Source organism: Pezoporus flaviventris, unplaced genomic scaffold (assembly GCF_033815535.1).
Source record: "Pezoporus flaviventris isolate CSIRO_AGI_PZ_B2104156 unplaced genomic scaffold, CSIRO_AGI_Pfla_v1 ptg000043l, whole genome shotgun sequence".
In the NCBI taxonomy this organism is placed as follows: Eukaryota; Metazoa; Chordata; class Aves; order Psittaciformes; family Psittacidae; genus Pezoporus; species Pezoporus flaviventris.
This window is the reverse complement of record NW_026892591.1, coordinates 1,904,557-1,926,389: the sequence shown is the minus strand read 5'-3', so window position 1 is coordinate 1,926,389 and position 21,833 is coordinate 1,904,557. Positions and strand designations below refer to the sequence as shown.

The 21,833-nt window shown below is 47.4% G+C and overlaps 2 protein-coding genes across 2 annotated transcripts in view; both read left to right on the top strand.

The window, feature by feature from the left end:
- Window positions 1-9,271: 9,271 nt before the first annotated feature.
- Window positions 9,272-21,833, top strand: part of TIMM44 (translocase of inner mitochondrial membrane 44) — a 34,704-nt gene continuing 22,142 nt past the window's right edge. The window contains exon 1 of the mRNA XM_061466845.1: window positions 9,272-9,397. Coding sequence (XP_061322829.1) covers window positions 9,308-9,397 — 90 coding nt within the window. The 5' untranslated portion in view covers window positions 9,272-9,307. The remainder of the gene's footprint in view (window positions 9,398-21,833) is intronic.
- LOC133276217 (heterogeneous nuclear ribonucleoprotein M-like) lies at window positions 9,781-21,751 on the top strand. Its single transcript, XM_061466841.1, has 3 exons — window positions 9,781-9,989; window positions 14,011-14,180; window positions 20,906-21,751. Exons 1-3 carry the CDS (start codon window positions 9,790-9,792, stop codon window positions 20,968-20,970), a joined length of 435 nt encoding a protein of 144 aa, XP_061322825.1. The 5' UTR covers window positions 9,781-9,789; the 3' UTR covers window positions 20,971-21,751.

Sequence of the window (21,833 nt, the reverse complement as noted above, 5' to 3'; positions counted from 1 at the left end):
ATCTGTTCGAATGCTCGTCCTCTGGGATCACTCTGATGATATAGGTTAGTGTTGAACACGAGTCCATGTGGTCATTTGTCTTTCAGTATTTAGCAATTAGGTTTTCATTGAGGACCTTGAGAGTTCAGTGCTACCCAAAACAATTTTATAATAAACTCCCTCTCTGCTTTCTGAAGCCCAGGCCAAGGGGAATGGCTTTAACCTGCCAGAGGGGAGACTGAGATGAGCTCTTGGGCAGAAGCTCTTCCCTGTGAGGGTGCTGAGGCACTGGCGCAGGGTGCCCAGAGAAGCTGTGGCTGCCCCATCCCTGGCAGTGTTCAAGGCCAGGTTGGACACAGGGGCTTGGAGCAAGCTGCTCTATGGAAGGTGTCCCTGCCCATGGCAGGGGTTGGAACTGGATGAGCTTTAAGGTCTCTTCCAACCCAAACCAGTCTGGGATTCTGTGACCCAGTTATTTAGTGTTTAACAAAGGGACAATCTAGGGATGTGTCAGCCTGACCTGACTGGAGTGGCAATCCCTGGGGCTATGTTCCCTGGCCTTTTCAGACTGGGAACCTGTCTGGAGCGTACCAAGGCTCCTGCCTCACCCACTTCACCACGTTTAGTCTTTGTAGAAAGCAGAGAGCAGGAGAATGCTTGTGCATGCACAGGTTCCACCCTGATACAAAGTCAGGAACTTTGAGCTCTGTAATGGAGCTCTAGCTCAAAGGTACTTGCAACGTATCAGCATATTTTTGGGATATCAGAACACAGACAGTGGGAGTGCTTCTCCCATCAGATAAATGAATAAACTACTTACAGTATGTAATAAAGACAAAGGAGAAGCTCACATACCCTTTGATGCAGAGCATCTCCTCAGTGGTTGACCAGTTTCCTGTATACAGTTGGGTGTAACGAGTTTTCGGATGCTGGCTGGGATTTCATAATGACTCTGATGTGTTCACAAATCTGGGGTTTAGGATTTCCACTGCTATTTCTCATCTCAACTGCTGTAGTTTCTCAGCAGCTTCTGCCATGCCCTCCCCTTTCTCATCCTACACTTTACGATTTGTATGTTTTTACTAGCAGGTTTATTTCTGTCTTTTCTCACTGAACAACGTGTCAATGTTTAATCATTTGTCTCATTTTCATTCATTTCAGGAATGGGCAAGGACTGAACAGACAGCACAGGACATCTTCCTGTCAGTCCAAACTCAGTCCAGCCTCAGCATTAGTGCTTAAATGATTGCTAGCAATGACTGAAAGTCTGGAAGAAGCACTCATCCCTTGCCACTGATTTCTGCTCCAGATTTTCGTCTTTCATTGCATAAAATTGCCTCTGGCAGCAACAGGACAGAAAGCACCAAAGCAAGCAGAGAAAATGAATAGTGTGTCATGGATGAGATCTTCCTTATCTGCTATGAGAAAGTTTGCTAAGACATACCTAAAAAAGAGCAGAGGAACACAGTGCACAGTTGTGGGTTAAAGCAGACAGACAGCAGACTGTACGTAGACAAAGGACGTTTTCAAAGACAAAACACCATGCTGTAATGCATAGAGAGCATATTTATCTCTAATTCCAGGCATATAATGTTTGGCAAGAGCCTTGAACAATAATATTGTTCTGCTACAGCATTTGCGACCTTATTGATGCAGAATTAAACCTGTATCACACTGGGAGGAGTGTTAATCAAGTCTGGGGAGGAGAATTCAGGTCTGGGCTTGGGATGTTTGCTCCTTTGTGGCAGGAAGGCAAGTGATGTTCATGGTCAGGAGGGCCATGGTCAGGGACTCGTGTACTGGAACCAGACCTTGGTCTCACGTGCCCAGAAAGAAATGAGAATCTCATTGAAAACCCCTCCAATGTTATTCCCCCCTTTCCTCCCCCATTTAGGGAGAAGCTGGGGGGTTTGGTGGTGTGTGTCAGTGCTCAGGGCCCCTCTACTTTCCACAATTCCACTTCGTGTCTTTTCCATGTAGTGATTTTCTTATAATACCACATGCTAATAAGAGCCAGGGCTGTAACACAAGAGCAGTGGAGAGGTTTTCAACAGTACAACACCTTCACATCAGGCAAAGGGAGCATTGTAGTGCGTGATACCCCACAGCCTTTAGCGCAGCATTAGCTACTGAGTTCTTCCCCTCACTGGGTCCCCATAGCTAAGGAATTCTTTCACAGGAATAGGAAAGCAGATTTCTTGGCAGTAAAATACTGTGAAAACATCACTGAAAACAGATGAGATGTCCAGGTAAGAACAGGATCACCATTTCCTTCTAGTCAGGCTGCCGGCAGCCCTGGAATCTGTGGAGATGGAGCCAGGGGCATTTGTGTGCATAACCAGCTGCTATTTACTTATGTACAGAGCAAAATTAATCTAAGATCATAGAATCACAGAATGGTTTGGGTTGGAAGGGACCTTAAAGCTCATCCAGCTCCAAAACCCTGCCATGGGCAGGGACACCTTCCACTAGAGCAGCTTGCTCCAAGCCCCATCCAACCTGGCCTTGAACACTGCCAGGGATGGGGCAGCCACAGTGTCTCTGGGAAGGGATTATTCATACCACTTTTAATGAAATATTGGCCAAATAATCTCTAATGTTATGAGTTCTGACTTTCACATACAGAGCTGAATCTCATTCTGCTTATACTTTCGGGGATCCAAAGATAAAAGACTCCTGTGCAGCCTTCCAGGATAGCTCCATGGGGTTCATGTTCCCTCCTATCACATGCAATCCCCTAATCTTTTAGTCATTTGGCAGTTTGGAGAGACGAGGAGGGTGGGGACTGGCTCCGAACCACAGCTCCTCTGAGCTTTATCAGCTGGGAGGAATCCCAGCTCTGCTCTGCTCTGCTCATCTCTTCCATCACTGCTGCTGCAGTGGGAGGGCAGCATGGATGATCTTCCCCCTCACTGGTATTACATCAAACCTGGCCCTGGTCTCCAGCCAGTGCAAACAAACCCCGTGTGGCTTTTTCAAAACAACCATTTGGCGCCTGATTTTCAAACCCACAGACCAACTGTGGTTGGCTCTGAGCCCGTCACCATAGAGCTGTTGACATATTTTGCTCCAACAGCTGCAGTAACCTGCTCTGTACCTCCTCTCTGGCTCAGCCTCTGTCAAGGTCTCCCTGCAGATGGGTTAAGATTCTAATTTCATTCTCCCAGTGCATTCCGAGTTTGCAGCAAAGGTAAAAGCAGAAACCTTTGGTCCCCCCTTGAAAAATCATTAGCCCGTCACATTATATCATGAGGAATGCATCTGGAAGTGCTGAGATTCCTTAAGAGACAGCCTCCATCAAAGGTAGAGTTTACAAAGTAAATGTATAGAAGAGGGGAGAAGACAGTGTATGGAGATAACGAGGTATGTGCATGGAATCCATCTCTCCTGTGTGTATTAATTACATCATGAACAAAGGAGACGGGATGGAAGGAACGCTTTCTGCCATTGCAAAGGGTGCTCCACCGAATATCTCAAAGTATTTTACAAAGGATCATTTATCAATCTTTATAATGATCTTGTAACAAAATTCAGATGACCATGAAGATCACTCAGTGAATGTCTGTATGTCCTGGGCTTGTTCAGCCTGGAGGAGAGAAGGCTCCTTAAGGGGAGACCTTAGAGCAGCTCCAGTGCCTAAAGGGGCTGAGGTGCTCAGTCTGCAGCATGGACAAGAGATGTGAGCAGCAGTCACAGCCAGTAGGCAGGACAGTGGCTGTGAACCGCTGTGACCTGTGCAGAAAAGCAGCAGGAATGATGCAAGGGTTGAGGAAGATGGGGGAACAGCAAAGGGGATGTCTTCTGGAAGAAGTGGGTTCTTCTGGAAGAAGACACAGCAACAGGCTAAGGATTGCATGGTAATGGGGGTATCCACCTTCCAAGGAGGTGTCAGTCCTCCCTTGTGCACGTGCCAAAAGGAGAGTCCTGCGGAAAGAAAGTGTTGGTTTTCTTTTACATAAGAAGGCATTTTTTACAGGAACAAACAGGAAAATGGGTCATGAATTGGTGTGGTCAAGGTGCTGCCTGTTCTTGACACCAAAGGAGAAATGTGCAGGATGGGGAGGACGAAGCTATTTGAATGAAAAGTAAACAGAATTCAAGAGATTCGTGTAAAGACAAAGCAAAGGCAAAGGGTTGAGCAGCCATAGTGCTCCGAGGTAACTGATTCACTCTAAAGTGCAGGTTCTTCACACAGGGTTTTCTCTTTGTGGGAGTCCTCCTTTCTGGTCATGCAGCCAAAGATGTCTTGAGGCTGGCTGAGCACCTCTGGGTACCTCCAGCCCAGTTGCTCACTGGAAGGACTCCCAGATCCTTGCCAGATGTGAGGTGGAGGTGTTCTCCCCCCTGGCCTCAAGCCAGTCCTGCAGACCCAACCCCTGCCACTGGGAAACTGGGTGGGTGTCCGCTGAACCAGAACCACTGGTGACGTATCCTCACAATACAAAATTAAGGCATTCCATTGCATGGCAACAGAAGTGGAGCAGATCAGCCCAGGCTGTAGAACACAAGCATTGTAAGCCCAGTGCAGGCCCAGACGGGTTAAATCCTTCCCTTCAGCAGATGGGCGCAGCCTGGTCTAGCAGCTGCACATGGTTCCTACGCTCAGGCAGAGCAGGCGGTGGGACTGGTCAGGTGGAAGAAGACCACAGTTCAGCAGCAGCTCCGAGGAACAGACAGGGGCTGTTTCCCAGTGGTTCCTGGAGCAGGTGGACTTGGGGACAGATGCCAGTCGGTGGCAGTGTGGGTGACAGCTCCAGCACCATGCCTGTGTCATGAAAGGAGCTTTACACAGAGCAGAACGTCAGAAATACATGTACCCTCCCCTGGGCATTGGTGTTGCATGTAGTCATAGGGGAACTGCTGCATGTTCCTCTGCCTTTCCTCTCTCAGGAGTGCAGTTTCCATGTTCGCTGTGTGTCTGCCTGTGCACATGTGCTGCATCAGAGGGGACCATGCCTTGAGTGGAGCAGCTGGTGCCTGTATGGGCTGATGTAGGAGAAGGACTTTGCCTACTGTTTCATCTCCTGGTTTTGGTGGTAGAAGCTGTTGGTTTCTGATTTTGCTGTGGAAGGTCTTGCAAGTTACCAAATACTTATGAGGGATGTTGTCTGCACCCCACTTTACTTACCAAGACCAGAGTTATCTTCAAAATCAGGCTCAGACTACTTCAGCTGGAACCAAAGACCAATGTGAAAATTGCCTCATGATGTGTGAAAGTGTTTTGTTTAAAAATAGGCTTAAACCTGACTAATAACCCTCAAAGTGGTTTGAGTCTCTGATTCCCTCAAAGCAGGCCTTTAGAGCTGTGTGAGCAGCATGGGAACTGTCAGGTGAAGGCAACCAGAGGTTGGGCTGGCTGGGCTGAGACAGATGCGGCATGTTCCACTGTGATGGAACTTGCTTGGCGAATGCTGTGTGGGAGAGAGAAAGTGTCCAAAGGGGGAGCGGAGTCATTCCAGTGGAGGGGGGTTGTTTTCATTAACAGAGGTAGCACTGGGGACTCTGCAGCACTTTCACTTCATGGAATCCCAGACTGGTTTGGGTTGGAAGGGACCTTAAAGCTCATCCAGTTCCAACTCCTTCCCATGGGCAGGGACCCCTTCCACTATAGCAGCTTGCTCCAAGCCCCTGTGTCCAGCCTGGCCTTGAGCACTGCCAGGGATGGGGCAGCCACAGCTTCTCTGGGCACCCTGTGCCAGCACCTCAGCACCCTCCCAGGGAAGAGCTTCTGCCTCAGAGCTCATCTCAGTCTCCCCTCTGGCAGGTTCAAGCCATTCCCCTTGGCCTGTCCCTACAGGCCCTTGGCCAAAGCCCCTCTCCAGGTTTCCTGCAGCCCTTTTAGGCACTGGAGCTGCTCTAAGGTCTCCCCTTCAGGAGCCTTCTCTTCTCCAGGCTGCCCCAGCCCAGCTCTCTCAGCCTGGCTCCAGAACAGAGCTGCTCCAGCCCTTGCAGCATCTCTATGACCTCCCCTGGTCCTGCTCTGAACTTCCCTCTCAAGAAGCTTAAGCATGGAGTGGGCACCTTGGTTTGGGTCTGATCACTCCCTGGACAGCCCTGTTACACACCATGGACTCTCCACCTCCAGCATCCCACCAACAGTGGCTGGATGAACCCCTTCCCTCCCTCTTTCCTGCCCCCTCAAAAGAACACATTGGAGCACTGGTGGCAACTACTACCAAGTGCCCAAGCAGTGCCAGCACAGCACCATGTGCCTGTGAGAGGGCCTTGCTCATAGTCTCAAATGTGTGTGTGTGACACCTACAGCCCCTTCTTAACTGACAGAGAGAGATGTTATCATTTCTGCTGTCCCCACATCCTCTTTTCAGAGCTCTGTTCTATCTTGGTGCATGGGGGTATTTCCATCCCTGACTGTGAGGGCCTCAGTTGCAAGAAATACTGCGTATGATGAGCCCTGGGCAGGGATTTTTGCTGATTGCTGTAGTGAGTCATTATTTCCTGGCAGTGTGAGGCTTCACCACTTGGGGACACTCCCTGTGTGAGCCTGGGAAATGGAGCTTTCGAAGCACCGAGCATCCCTCGGTGCGGAATCCAACAGCCCCGAGCCTTGTAGAGGTGAGTGGGGCTTTCAGGTGGTTGAAGTCCAGAAGCCTCTAGTGGGACAGCCAGGATGCCTTGGGAAAGGCACTTCCAGAAGAAACCAATACATTGAGAGCCATAAGGTGTCAGTTCGAAGGGGAGGCCTCTGGCAACCTATGGGAATGATGCTCAAGTGCTTTCACACTGGTTGCTATGCACAGTTTTGTTATTAACGTAAGTCAATAGCTTCTGAATGTAAAGTAGCCCTGATTTCACTATGGAGCTGAGTCTGTCTCCTCCTTGCCTTCCTGGGGCCTGGTTATATCAGCCTGCCTGGGTCTGCTGGCCATGCTGCTTGCTAGAAACCATCTGACAGAAGGACATGGATGGATCTTGGCAAGTGCAAACACCTGCATCTTGCAAGGCCTTGCCCAAGGAGGGGTAAGACAAGAAGGAGGCTACAGCTTCCTAGATGTTCTCTGCATTTCTGGTGAGGTGGTTAAGTTCATGCTTGGAATTATTGAGTCAAGGGCCTCCACCATTGTGCCAGCTATGGGATTGCATCCTGTGAGAGCATCTTCAATCTGATGTTGTTGGTGGGTATTGGCTCCAAAATGATCCTCTGGGAATGCTGGCTCCCCTAGCAGGAAAGAAGGGAGCTCTGCCTTTCCATGGATGCAAATGGTGGATATTAGGAAGTGTGTGTGGCTTTTTGGCCATGACAGCATGCAGGGGGCTGGCTGAAAGAGGGGTGCAGTGAAATGTGCAGGTGGAAATGAGTTTGGACCTGATTTGGCTGTGTGCCTTACCACTGCAGTGAGCAGGAGGAGTTTTGGGTTCAGAAAATGATGGGGTCTAAGGTGTCATTAACTCAGCTGTGCACCTGTGTGAGGTGAACCATGGACTGTGCCAATTCTGTACTTGGAAAAGAGAAGGGACACTAAGATAAACCCCATCTGTCTTGTGGCAGAGAATGGCTCTTTATAAACCCACAGCAGATGGGAGAAGGGCAAGGTGTTCACATGGTGAACTTACCCTTCTTCCTCTGGTCCTCAGCCAAGCACAGCTGAACTCTGGCTTTTCCAGTTCTGTCCCTGCATGTCCGTGCAATGCTTGTGTGTGGCTCTCGGGTAGCTCAATGCTGCTCCCTTCTTCCACGCTCTTAACTTTTGCATTTAAACTCCATGCAGAACTTGCACGCCCCAGGCATCTCCAGTGCTTGCGGATGGCTGGACCTTCGGCTGCCTTGTGTGATGGCTCTCATTAGTAAACCTGGGTTGATTTTAGAGGTGCAGATAACTAATTTGGCATTCCTCATTTCTGATTTTGTTGACTGACTCAGAAATGTCAGCAGGAAGCAGCCTGGGGGTTCCTTGCGTGTGAATAGGACAGGCCCCCTCACCCTGCACATGTCTGTGCATGATCTGCCCTCCAGTGGAGGAAAGCCCTTAGAGCCAGACTTGTTTCTCTGTGGGATGAATATTCCTCACTGCTCAACTTTGTGCCTTGAGCTGGCTGACGGTGTCCAACAAGGCTTTGTGTGCTCATCAGGACAACGGGCCTGGCATGGCAGGAACAGGTCCTGCTGCGCTCTGGGGAGACCCCCCCTGCAGTCCTCACCCAGCTCTGGGGCAGCAGCACAAGAGGGACTTGGAGGTGCTGGAGTGAGTCCAGAGGTCATGGAGATGCAGCCCAAGATACGCTTGGCCTGATACAGTTGATACGCGGACTGACTCCACAACTCGTTAGAGTTGTAAAGTAGGTATGCTTTATTCAGCGCTGAGGCACATGGGGGTTTCTCCTCCAAAAGCATGCGCGCCCCCCTTTGCCACTCAGTTCGTTTATATTACATATAATGATTACCTAAACGAGATTGCTTCACGCCTAATACATATGCAAAACGTATTCCCGTCTAGTATTATAATTAGTTTTCTGGCATTTGTCCCATTGGTGCGCTTGCGCAGTGCCTCCTGGTGGTGGTCGTTAGGGGGTCATGAGGATGAAGGCCTGTAGTTCCTCTTCATCACCGCGAGTAACCTCTTGCTTTCACGCAGACTCAATAGGGTTTCGGCTCCTGTCCAAACCTCAGGTTCAGTACAAGCCAGTTTTATGTATCTTAAAGTAGAAACTTGTCAAGTTTGTAAATGTTGTTACTCTGGCTATCTTTTGTTCCTTTTCTTTCTAAAGATATTATTTGGACAATAATGTCTTAAATATTAAGCTATGAATCTTATCTACTACAATTCTGCCTAGCAGCTGTAACTCCCTACAATTCTGCTTCACCATTCTAGCAACTTTGACTCCTACATTTCTGCTTCACCAAGCACAGCGACTGCTTAAGCAAGCAGGCACAATGTTAACCCTTTATTTCCCGGTATCACAATACAATCTCATCCCAATAAGCTTGAGGCTGTTTTCTCTTCTTCCTTGGGAGCAGAGACCAGCCCCCTCCTGGCTCCATCCTCCCGTCCAGCAGTTGTAGGGAGCGAGGGCAGGTTGGACATAGGGGCTTGCAGTAAGGTATTCTAGTGGAAGGGGTCCCTGCTCTGGCAGGGGTTGGAGCTGGAGGAGCTTTAAGGTCCCTTCAACCCAACCCAGGCTGGGATGCTGTGATTTTACAGTCAGCCTCCAGTGTTTCTTGGCAGCACTTTGGGATGTTTTCTCAGGAGCACACTCAATGCTGTCTGTTTGCGGTGTTCTTTCTTTTCTTCTTGGGCTCTTCTGGGTTTCTGTCCTCTTGTATTGTACACCAAACCTTCCCTTTTTGTTGCAGAAATGTCTCATCAATGGCATGTGGCTGATATCCAGAAGATACCCAGTTCCTGCAGTCCCCAGGGGTACAGTGTATGGCATGAGCCCACCTGGTTTAGAGACCCATCAGGTTGGTTAACAGCCGACTTCTTCTTATTTCAGGTCAAAAGTGCTTTCTCATCAGAGCATTGATCTGCTCGATCGGGATGGATCTCTGAGAAGCACCAGCTGTAGGTGGAAAGTTTCTACTTGTTAAGATGTATTCGATCAAGGAATATTGTAGTGACTGAGTCCAAGCGACAGAGTTCAGGCGTGATAACTTCATCGACCAAGGGGTCCCTGCCCTGCCAGGTGCTGGCTGAGCCTTAAGGAGCCTTCCGCCCACCCCATGTCCCCGTGGGGCTCGCTCACACCCGCTCTGCGGGCGGCGCCGCCTCAGACCCCCGGTGCCTCCCCCTCATCGCCTCAGCCGTGCGCGGGAAGCGGGGAAGCCGCAGTGCGCCTGCGCGGCTCCGTCCCGGCATGCCTCGCGCGCGGCCCGCGGGGCGGGCTCTCCTCACACAAAGGCGCAGCGCTGGGAAAATGGCGGCTACAGCGGCGGTCGGGGCGGCCACGGAGAACGCCGGCGGCAAAGTAGAGGCACCCGCGGCTGCCGCGGCGACAGCGGCGGCTCCGCAACCACCTAACGGGGCCGGGGGTGCTGTGGGGCCGCCCCCTAAGAGGTAGGGGGGGCCGCTGTGAGACCGCTCTGCCGCCAGGGCCTGCGGCGCCGCATGCGGCCTGCCCGCACCGCCGGCCCGGGCCCAGGCAGGGAAACCGGGGCTTCCGCCGCCGCCTCTCGAAGGCTTCTCTCGGCGGGGCGTGCGCTGGGACCAGAGCCGCTGCTGGGGCTGGGGCCCCTCTTCGCTTCCAGGCACACCCTGGGAGCCCGGGCGAGGCCTGCTCACTGGGAAGGCGCTTCCGGGGCTCCCGGAGCCTGAAGGAGGAGCGGGGAAGGAGCCGGTGCCAAGGGTCGGTGCTTTGTGCGGCTCCAGGCCCCGGTGTATGGCCGCCAGGGAGGTCCTGGGGATATCTGCCTCCGCTTTGGAGGTGTTTGTGCTGGGCCTCAGCGGACAGCTTAAACCCTCTCCTGGAGGCACAGGATTGTCCTTAGTTCGTTACTTTGGTTTCACGTGTAATAAGTTGTAATAGTTAAACTCTTCTCGACTTGGCCTTATGCTGCTGCAGGGTTTGGAGCAAAGCGTGCTCTGTGCCATGGCTACGAGTGGAGGGGGTTGGGAATTGATGCATAAATGCCTCATGAGTGAGAGCATGAAGGGGATGCCAAGCACTAAGTAAAGGTGGTGTGTGTGATGTCGATAAATGGTACAGAAAGTTAACAAGGAACCTGCAGGGGTTACAGCTGTGGGTTTGTAAATGTGGAGATGAGAAAGCTGGAACTGCCTGTTGCCATCCTGTGTTCATGTAACCTAATTCTGGAAAATTTCATAGTTAGCAAAGCTATTTGTTAGCTAATACTAAGTCTGTTGAATGGAGTATTTTTTCCAGTTAATTTTTGGCCCCAGGCCTTGAATGCTGTGGAGATAAGAATCAGGATTTTGAACCTGATGTTCTGTGAGTAACGTTTGAGACTCGAGGCCAGGTTTGTTCCTGAGGTGTGTTACATACCTGTGTGCCTTTGGGCTGCTGGTTGCTGCAGGCTGTTACACCCAGGCATGTTGCGTGCCTGTAGCCTGGCCAAAGCTGACAGATCTGAGTGAGACCAGCTCGGGAGTCTGTAGGTAACCACATAACTGGTTATGGAGAGGAGATGATGGTTTCTTGAGTTGGGAAACCGCTCTCTGCCTTTGCTGCTGGAGCTTGTGGGTGCTGTTTCACAAGAGCAGGAAGCTAACCAGCTTCCCAGGTGCTGCTTTTTGCTGTAAAATGTTCATATCTCTCTTTTTCCAACACAAAATAGTTAAATTGTGCTTATGGCAACTGGAACAATATCAGCACATGCAACTCTTCCTGCCAGGCAGGAACAGGCTTGTCCCGATCCCAGTGCCACAATGGCTCGTGCTCTGGTGACATATAATATAATACATTAGCCACTGCTGGAGAAGGATCTTCCTGTCATGTTCTCTTCTCCAGAAGTGTCTTACACTTCAGGAATAGTCTCCTCATACAGGCAAAGATGTCTGCTGCTTTGTTCTCATCTCACCCCTAGCCCCCATTATGTTCGGAGTCTCTCCAGAGAGTTTTTCCTTTATCCAGGTACAGTTCTATCTGTCGCATTGAGCTCCATGTGGCAAAGCTGACACGTCTCCAGTGGTAACGCCAACGTTCGCGAATGTATTTTCAGTGTCCTCGAGCAGGGAGGAGGATGTGCCTATATGGATTTCAATTCCTAGTGATCTCTGGGACATTTGTTGGGCGGAGGGGGCGTGTTTAAGAAAATTTGGAGAGGAATGTGCATAACAGTTTGTTTCTTTGGAAGAGATAAGAGCTCCCCTTTCAGTTCCTCCTACACACATCACAAAGGGGAGACTGGGTGAAGTGTTTTAGTTCTGTAACCCAGGGGGAAAACCCCACAGTAAATAAAATATCTTCTGAAAAGAGCCACTTAAATACATTATTTTCTGTAGATCTTGTGTAAGCCTTGATGTAAATGGAGCCTTGTTGCTCAGAGTGCTTCCTTCATGGGATGGGCAAAGCTGCTGTCTGTATTTCATCTCCCTTGCCCTTCTTAGAGATATGGATACTTGGGGTTACTCCCATGGTGTATTTTGGAGGTGATGTGGGGCTCATATCTTTCTGCTGTCTACAACTCCCTTGAAAAATGCTGTAAGCAGTTGTTTTTGCACTTGTTAACCACATCTAAGTAATCTCTGTGGACCTGTGCCTGTCCTTGTCCCTGTGTGTGAAACCCCTGGAGGAGCTGTCTGAAATCCTGCAGAAGAAAACAACTTTGCAGCTGCAGTAGTTTCCTTTTGACCTTGCTGGGGTTTGTATACTAAATAAGGAATGGTGTTTTAGGTTAATGCTTGTCTTTAACAGCAGGTATTGTGGTTTGTCTGAGTTCTACCCAGGTGTGTCAAAGCTTAAGGTGTTCTGAAGCTGACTTGGGAACCTTAAATGCGGGACTGCAGAAAAGGCCTGCATTGTACACATTACTTCAGAGTGTGTTATGCAGCACTTCAGCCCAGGGGAATTGTAACTAGTTCCAGTTGGAGGAATAACCATAAAACCTGGGGTGTAGCTTTGCATACAAGCACTAAATGTTGTGCTGTTTGTTCAGCCAAACAGAAGTTAAGGTCTTGGAAGGACTGTCCTATTTTTAATCTATTTTTAGGGTTTTAATTACTTCATTATTCAAGACTCTTTTAAGAAGTCCAGTGAGGGAAGGTCTAACAAATGTCATTTTTTGTGAAGTAAATACTGTGTGTAACTAGAAAGCACTTTTTATTTGAGTAGATATCTTTTTTCCAGCTTATTACTTGCATGCAGAGCCTGTTCTTGGCATAAAGTGATAATAGTTGTACTTGGAGCCAAATTCTGTTTGTGGTTCTGGCTGTATCCATAAAATACAATATTATTGTGTGTTTGCTTGTAACATATCCTTGTGGCTGAAAAGTGATAAAACGGGGAACCTGCTCAAATGTAGAGCTGTCTGTGTACCTGTTTGCTTTATTCCCCTGCAGGCTGTTGTATGCGTGCAGTGATTGAAATGGCTCTAAGGGCAGTGCTGGTGCAGGCCTGTGTTTACATCAGAGACAGTGTTTCTCACGTGGTTTGCACTTTGTAGGTCTTAAGTTGAGCAAAGCTCAGTGTATGTGCAGACAAGTTTAGAAACTTGACTAGCTGTTTTGACTTCCATGTTCTGAATTCTTTCTAAAGGTGTGTTTTTGCAACTTCTCAACCAGTATAAAGTGAACAAGGAGATTAATTGGATTAGTGATGGAAATTGTGTCTGGCTGAGTCTGAAGTGTTTCATTCTCCTGGGTTTTAAATACTGTTATTCAGCATTTGTGTTCTGCTGAGCCCTGAGGGTCACGGGGTTGGTTGAGAAATAGTCTTAATTTCTAATGCTTTTTCATTTTTGACCTGTTGGAGCTGGATTCTGAAGTAGCTAAAAGCACTGTTCAGTCTGTTGGGTGGAATGCACAGAGGCTTTGAATTTGTAATCCAAAACCTCTATTAATTAGAGGAAAAAAAGGTGGGTTTAGGTAAGAGTCATTGACCCGAGTGTTCAGTTAGATCCAGGATTATTTTGTTACAATTCTTCCAGTGTAAGACTATAGTTCTGGTGGGTCAGTTTTTACTTGACTAAATGGTGTTTAATTACTTGACCTAGTTGGTGTTTCAGCAGTGGAGTGGCTGGGGAGAATATACATAGGGTGAACTGTCTGGTCTGGAGTGTCACAAGGAGATGGACTGAGGCTTGGTCGGCTTTAAAGAGATTCAGCTTATGAAATAGCAACCTTGAGTTATGTTGGATAAATGTGGGAGGAACCAGTGGGTCTTCAAGGCATAAGTGGTCTGCTATTAGGAAATCTTTGTTGCAGTCTCCACCGTGTAGCTCTGGTGCTGTGAGCACCAGCTTTGGTTGAGAGGTGTCCAGTTGTGCCAGGATGAATGGATGGAACTTTGCAAGTTTTGCTGTAGTGTTAAGAATGTAACAAGTTCTGTTCCCAGAGGTGGTATGACCCTGGTCCAATGCCAGAGTAGTTAATGTATGTGATTATCTTTCTTTGCTTGCAGTGAAGGTGAACGACCAAGCCAAAATGAAAAAAGGAAAGAGAAAAGTGTCAAAAGAGGAGGAAATCGCTTTGAGCCATATGCTAATCCTGCTAAGAGATACCGAGCTTTTATTACAAATATTCCCTTTGATGTGAAGTGGCAGTCTCTGAAAGACCTGGTCAAAGAGAAAGGTAATGTACAACTCAGGTGGCCAAGTGATGTCTGTCATCTTACTTGTGGCTGACTTTGTTTGTGAACTTACCACTTGACGTGCTGGGTGGACTTAGTGCCATGAGCTTCGGAAAAGGTCTTCTCGAAGCCTTCTTGGGTGTTGCACAGCATCTGCTCCCTGGCAGCCTTCCAGATGGATGCTTCTTTCTAGTCATGTTGGCATAGAGCTGGTAGTGCTTTATCGGAGATCTAACAGAGTATTTTTCTTAGGGGGGGAAATGAGATATTTATCAGGTTTTAGCCTTGATGTGCAACAAAATTCCTGAAGCATTTTACTGTCTTATGGGTAATAAAGGTAGTTCCTTACTGCTGCCCTGGTGTGTGTATATATAGCTGTGTCCCCAGCTTTGTAGTGATTTGTGCTTAGATAAAGATCCATCCTGCCATTTGGTTGCAGTAAAATCTATTTAAGGGTGACTTGCACAAAAGAAAAAGGAGGTTTGTGCTTTGTCATGTGCTGCAAGACAGGGCTTTGGAAATGGTGTTCATGGTGCTTCCCCCTTCCCCACTTGGATTTAATTGTCCCATGGGAATGGGAGTTGCCTTAGTTTGACTTTATCATCATTATCTTTTGGAAATGATGAAGACATTAAGCTGCTACTTGGGTTGTGGCAAGCCTAAATGTAGTGCTATTTCTTTAAGCTGGTGCCTAACTTCTTTAATTTTCAAATCACCTTGGAAATGCAGTGGAGCGGCAAGAAAATACGTAGCTTCTCCATCATCAAAATGATTCAGAACAAGAGTAACTAAGGCAACAATTCCTCTTGTGGGTCACTGCTAAAATACATAGCATCTGTCCTAAAGAGTGATTAGTGTTCACTTGTGTTTGCACTAGGGAAGGAATGAGAGTTAATGTGTTTACAAGGTGTGGCCTAATGAAGGGGAAAACAAATTTCCAAAGGGTTTGAAAATCTTTGTCTTTGGAGGTAAACCGGAACTTGAGTCTTGTAAGGGCAGTCAGGATGTGAGCCCTGGGAAGATTCCGTAATTAGAGGCCGTGGAATGTCCATGCCTGAGACTGAGCAATGGTTTTCTTTGATATGAAGAATTAGTCTTAAAAACTGCTTTACAAGGCCCTAATTATGAATGGTCCCTTGCCTCAAACTATGCTTTCACTTTGCTGCCCAAGATCATTGGTTAATAGGAGTACCTGTATGTGTAGATGTCTAATTTTAAGTACCCTGTTGAATTCCGTTCCAAGTGTCTTGTGGTTTCTCTCCAGTTCACGTGGATGGAAAAGTCCGGTGTGAGATTGTTTCCTGCCTTGCTGTTCAGCTGCTCATTCCAGCAGATACTCCTAGGGGAACGTTGAAACCTCTTCATTCTGTCTTCAGGGCTTGTTATGCTAAAGCCTGGGAAGCATTGTTCATGGTTTTTGGGACTGCTTGTTAAAATCCACCGGTTTAGATCTGATTGCATTCTAATCAGTCGTTGACTTCTAACAAATCAGTGCTCTTGGGCTGTGCTTGAACTTGCTCAATTGGGACTTCTTGATACAAGGCATAGTAGTTCCAAGAACCAGGAATGTGGCTGTGGTAAAATCTAAACGTTAGAATTCTTGCTTTGTAAGTCTAAGAATTGCAGGCCAACAGTTCCAAGTTTGGGGAGCATGTGGAACAGTACACAAAGGGGAAATCTAGGTGTTTCAGGACTGCTCCAGTGCTTGGCAGTCGTGAAGGCTTCAGCTGTTAGCAGCACTGGCATAGCAGGTTGCTGAACGTGGAGGAGTTCCCCTCCAGCTGGTTTGTGGCAGTAAGTATGGGTTAGGAGACGTGAGCTTTGAGGTCTGCTCACATTTCTGCAACCTGGTCGCTTCAGATGTGTACAGTCTTCTAAAGGTGCCATCTCGCAAGAGTAATGCCTTGGTTCAGGCATTTCAGTGTATCTGTTGGTGAAACTCAATTACAGGTATGCAGTACAACAGTTATTAATGATATTAAAAGATGTTCTTGTTTGAAACTCCCTCGTATTGGCTAATGAGCACAAGGTTCTACTAAGTGACATGATCAGCATAGAGCTGGCAATTGGTGAATGGCTTCAGGAGAAGAATGGGGCAGCCTGGAAGCTGAGTCTAAACATGGTTGAGTGGGAATGTGTCTGTCCCCCCAGTAGACAGCTCTGTCTTAAGGAGAGAAGTCGTAATGCTTCATGGCAGCTGGTTGAGTAAGGTGGTATCATATGATACAAAAGAACTTGTATTTGAATTCAGAGATTTCTTGGTTCCTTTAGGAAATAGAGAATTGTGTATTTGAAACAATTCAGAGGATGCAGGACACCCCAGAGACTCTTGGTGTTGGCATGGCTGTATCTACCATTCTGTAGGGCAGAGCTGGAATACGGAGCAGGCACTTACCTCCTCGGATCAAAACCTGGGGAGGAATAGAAGCCACAAAGCTTTTCCAGCTTGAACTTCCTTTAAAGAGCAGCAGCTGCTGAGCTTCATGTGCTGCCTTCATTCTTGCTTCATCCCCAGGAATTTTTGGAACCTTTGTGGCCTCCTAAAAAGTACCTCTTGCTATCGTATTCAATGCAGAGGTTGGTACAGCTCCCAGATGTTACCACTGGAGAGCACTTCTGTTCCAGCAGTACCTGCAAACAGTTGCTCTGGAAAATCCCTGGGTTTGGGTGCTCAGGATTCTAGTGCAGTGTGCTTGCAGGCTGAAGCTTTAGGTGGGTAAAGAGAAAGAGACAATTAAGCAATGTGGAAATGCTGCTTCCATCTGACTTGTTCCCCTTACTTTCAGGATGTGTGCTGAGGAGTTGCTTTAATGTCATTGGCCTTAACTATCTTTTCAAGGAGACACTGTTCTTCACCAGTGGCTGCGATGAGCCTTTTCACTCCCTCTTTCGTACATCAGCTCTGAAAGAGCCAAAATTATCCGTGGTTTTTCCTGGGTTCTTGTGCGAGAGTTTTTCCTTCTCCCCATTTAACTACAACTTTTTAAGTGTATAAAGTGTGTTTCTCTTCTTTCTCCCCAGCCCAAACCACCACATAAGTTTTTAGGGGTTGCCTGTTGTGAGCTTTAAACTGTAGATGGAGGAGCTGTGACCACCTCTGAATTGCCTCGTGTTGAAAGTACCGGGTTCCTTATCACAGGGTCCTCTTGAATCAGTCACACTACTTGTAGCTCTTTACTTCATAAGAGGATGAGACATCCATATAGTTTTGATAACGTCTTGAGAGTCTTCTTTCTCTACTTAGTATTCACTTTTGACCCTCTAGGCCAAAGACATAACTGACAGAAAGCATTTATCCTTTCTTCATGTTCTGTGTTTCTCCTTTTGCTGAGACTTGCCTCTACACCTTTCACACCTTTCACTGCTGCTTGGTTTGTCACTGTTCAACTCGTCTTGTCCATCTTAAGACTCTTTGAGGTTGACATCTGTGTCTGAGCTTGTATCCTAGGTACTTGCCCTGTCTTTAGGGCCAGGGAAAGCCATCTGAGCCGTGCCTAAAATCACCATACAGGCAAACTTACCTGAACTTCAGCAGTCACTTGAGAGTATGAGAGTTCTGACGGACCAGCCTGGCTTGAATGGCTTCACTTTCTGTGCAGATAAACTTTGGGAAATGGATATAAAGTTGGGGGGGGGGGGGGGTGGGGGGTGGGATAATTGCTGTAGTAAGTAACACTGGAGATTCCTTTGGTTTGTGCTTTGAGTTCTTACAGTGATTTCTACTTCAGTCCCTTGTTCAGGAAACTGAGTTTCTGACTTTCTCAAGTATGAGGTTAATAAAGAAACCCATCAGTCTGATCTAAGTTTTAAGGACATGATGGGGAACATGTTCCTTAATGATACTTGCATTGACTTGCAGCTAGTGTTTCATGCAAGTTTCATCTCCAGTAGGAACTTACTGAGTTCCTTAAGTAAGTCTCATGTGCTTGGATGAAATTCCTTCACTTGTGGATCCAGGATCTGTTTCCTCATAAAAACCAACTCCTCTCTGGCAGAAGGAAAACCTGCCTGGATCACTGGGCGCTACATCTGCCTTCTGAAGTGATTTAGTACTGGGCTGTCTGCTCTGGGTACTTTTCCATGGCTTTATTTTCTGTGCACTGTTGTAGACTGCCCTTGCTCCTGTATCCAATGGTTTGGGGATCTAGAAAAAGCCAAATCAGATGTGACCCAGTACAGGCTCTTAAAGAAGTTTCCTTTGCCAGGTTCAAACAGTAGTCTCTTGGAACAAGGGTCATGTTGAATTGTTTTATGTTTTTTCAGGTGGTGGTGGTGGGGAAGGCATTTTTCTTGCAGTAGTTCTGTACTCTGGACTTGGTGTCTCGGATACTGAGCTGGTACATGACATGTGTGTTCCGCTTTTGCTTCCTTAATTTGGCTCTTCATGAAGTTCACATCTCCTTGGAAGGAGAACAGCTACTTCAGGATGTACACTTCGTTTTTACTATAGGTGTCTATAAGGCTTGAACGTGAAGCACTGAGCAAAAGTGGCACATAAAAGATCTTCCAAGTGATGGACAAGTGCTGCTGTAACAGACTCCTGAAACCTTGTGGCTCAGAGGGCAGAGAGCTGTACTTAATATGTTATGTTCAAGCTTGGCAAACTCCTTTGGAGGTGTTTGTATGGATCTGAAGTAGGAATTGTAGCTGAACTCTATTAGTGATTGGAAGAGGAGAGCCTTCAGTCTAGGGGCTTCTGGCCTCTGTGAGATGGAGTGGTTTGGTATTGCAGGTGATCGGGGAATTTCTTACTACATACATTGATGAATGACACTTGCATTCTATGAACACAGTTGGGTTGGATTCTGGCTGCTGATGTTGGAATGGATGGCTTCAGAATGTCTTGGTAATGCTGTAGGCTTGGGCTTGGTGCCTGGCTGCCATGTACCACCAAGGACTAGGCCAGGAGGGCTAGTTACAGTGCAGCCCCTTTCACTACAGAGACTATGGAAACAATTCTGTGTACACTATAGGATCCCATACTGATCAGATCCCACACTGATGAGATCATGGGATGGAATTAATTTCGTTAGGCTATATTTCAGGGAGTATTGTTTCGATAGTGGAGCTATGGATAGTAATAGGACACTCATCTACCCTGTCTCTTTCAAAGGGACTTGTTACTCTCTACCAGTCTCAAATGCTATCCTCACAAACACATGAATGGATCAGAGCTTGTTTATTCTCTCTAGTTAACTCTAGGTAATGCTCTGAGGGCTGACGCAGCTCTGCTCTGGAGACAGGCTCAGAGAGCTGGGCTGGTTCAACCTGGAGAAGAGAAGACTCCGGGTACACCTTAGAGCAGCTCCCAGTTTCTAAAGGGCTACAGGAAACCTGGAGGGGGGCTTTGGAGAAGGGCCTGTAGGGACAGGCCAAGGGGAATGGCTTGAACCTGCCAGAGGGGAAACTGAGATGAGCTCTTAGGCAGAAGCTCTTCCCTGTGAGGGTGCTGAGGCGCTGGCACAGGGTGCCCAGAGAAGCTGTGGCTGCCCCATCCCTGGCAGTGTTCAAGGCCAGGTTGGATGGAGCCAGTGGAAGGTGTCCCTGCCTGGGACAGGGGGCTAGAACTGGATGGGCTTTAAGGTCCATTCACTCAAACCAGTCTGTGATTCCGTGAATGTTCTCTGGCTGGAATGCTGCTATTGCTAATTATTTATGTATTGAAATAAAAAGCAAGGAGCTAAAGTGGTGATTTCACGAAGTATTCCTTTTCTTCCAGCATTGACAGAGACTTTTCAGATGTTCATTTCACATCATGACACTGGGTGTCCTACAGATGACTGGTCCTGTGGGAGGTCAGGTCACCTCTTCCTCCCTCTGTCCCTTGCTAAGAACTAGACTCTTGAATGTGAGATTCGAGTTCCTTATTCAAAGCTTGCTGTCAGTATTCACGCTGGGAAGTGGTTTTCCACAGACTGCTTCCCACCTTTCAGCTAATGCAACTTGGAGTCTTCCTGTCTTAAACTGAAAAGCTAGGACTTTCTAAAACCACAAAGAAGAAGTAAAAACCTCTTTACTTCTTTGATCCTTCTGTACCCCAGTCACTTCACAGGCAGCAGCTGCTTTGGAGTTGTGTTCTGAAGGTACAGGATGTGGTTCTGTGGTCATAAAAAGGCAGTCCTGATCTTGGGAGGAAAGGTGCTAATGTTGTGTTTTTTTGGTGTGCTTTGCTGTAGATGGTTTTGTATTGAGAGCAAGTACATCTAGCTGTTTCATACTATTTATTGAAGCTGGGAAATAGACTTGATTGTGGCTTAACTAAAGGCTGACAACCTACTGAGATAAATAGTAGGCAGTCAGCTGGGTGTTGACTGAGTGTGACTCCCTTTGAAGTTGGTCTTTAAGTCCAGAGAAAAGCAAATAACTTCAAGTCCTGGACTATGGAGACAGGGTTTCATACTGGAGAAGTGAAGGAGACTTGTTCTTGCAGACTTTCCTATGGATTTGGATTGCCTCGAGTAAGGATTGAGTACTAGAGATCAAGGCAAGAGGTACTGTGGCAATAGCTGGCTTTTGAAATGGAGGAAAATCAAGAACATATTTAACTGGTTTAAGACTTCACTGCATACCTGTAATTGTCCAGTTTTGTGGTCTAGAGAACATGGAGTGTTTCTGGGCTTGCTTATAAGGCAGAGGCTCCATACACGGTTGTTGATTGTTCTAAATTCCCATTGTTTTCTTGGCTTTTCTCCCTTGGTATATGTGTCGTCTGGAATCTGATTTGTAGTTGGTGAGGTAACATACGTGGAGCTCTTAATGGACGCTGAAGGAAAGTCAAGGGTAAGTGTTTGAGAGCTTTCTTCTGTGGATTTTCTACATGCCAAATGTAACTGTATGGTGGCGTCAGGAAGGTAGAGAGTGTGTATGGTTAGTGGCTACACCATAGGGCTGCTTAAAGCTGCTTTTGGGGTGGGTGGAGGTGGGATGGGGCCTCGTAACCAGCGTTAGGGTGGTTTTCCACTGTGTTCAGTTGGCGTTGGCTGTTTGAATGACCCAGGGACCCTAGCAGTATGTATAGTGTTATGGAATGTAATGTAATCCTTGCGTTTTGGATAACGTCACTGTAGTGGTTTGCTGAATTTGGAAGGCTAGTGTGCAAGAGCAGGTTCTGTAAGTACACTTCCTGTGCCAGGAAGTTAGTTCCTGTGCATAAATGTATAGTGCCTTCATAGGTCCTTTAGTCCAGTGACAGTATCTCACAGGGAAAAACCCACTAGGAGCACACTTACTGTTGAAGGAGATGGATTTAGGGTGAGAGAATATGCTGAGGGCTTTGCTGGATGCCAGGGAAGATCAGGTCACGTGAAGCGTGTGGTATTCTTCTTGGAGAATCGGGACTTAGTTCTGTTTGTTCCAACTTCAGAATCGACAGTTTAACCCCATTAACACAAATTATATCTTATGGAATTCAAGTATTGGAGGCTTTATTGCGTAAGATTATGTTTGGTTTTGCTACTAGGGCTGACTAATGTGATTTGACTTTAAAGCAAAGTAAATGAGTTGTGTATGTTGTGCTTTTACTGACTTGATTTCTTCTTTCTTCCCTCCTCCCTGTGAAATCGCCTGTGAAATCGCCTCATCAGGGATGCGCGTAAGTTCACTTCTGAGTTTATAGCAAGAAATGAGGAAACTCTTCAGAGATCAGCAATGTTCTT

Bases quoted from the DNA above. Each gene is read 5' to 3' on its own strand.
- LOC133276217 (XM_061466841.1), top strand. From the start codon at position 9,790: ATGCCTCGCGCGCGGCCCGCGGGGCGGGCTCTCCTCACACAAAGGCGC. The intron at 9,990-14,010 runs GTAGGGGGGGCC...CTTTGCTTGCAG, and splicing joins GTGGGGCCGCCCCCTAAGAG to TGAAGGTGAACGACCAAGCC. The intron at 14,181-20,905 runs GTAATGTACAAC...TCTGATTTGTAG, and splicing joins AGACCTGGTCAAAGAGAAAG to TTGGTGAGGTAACATACGTG.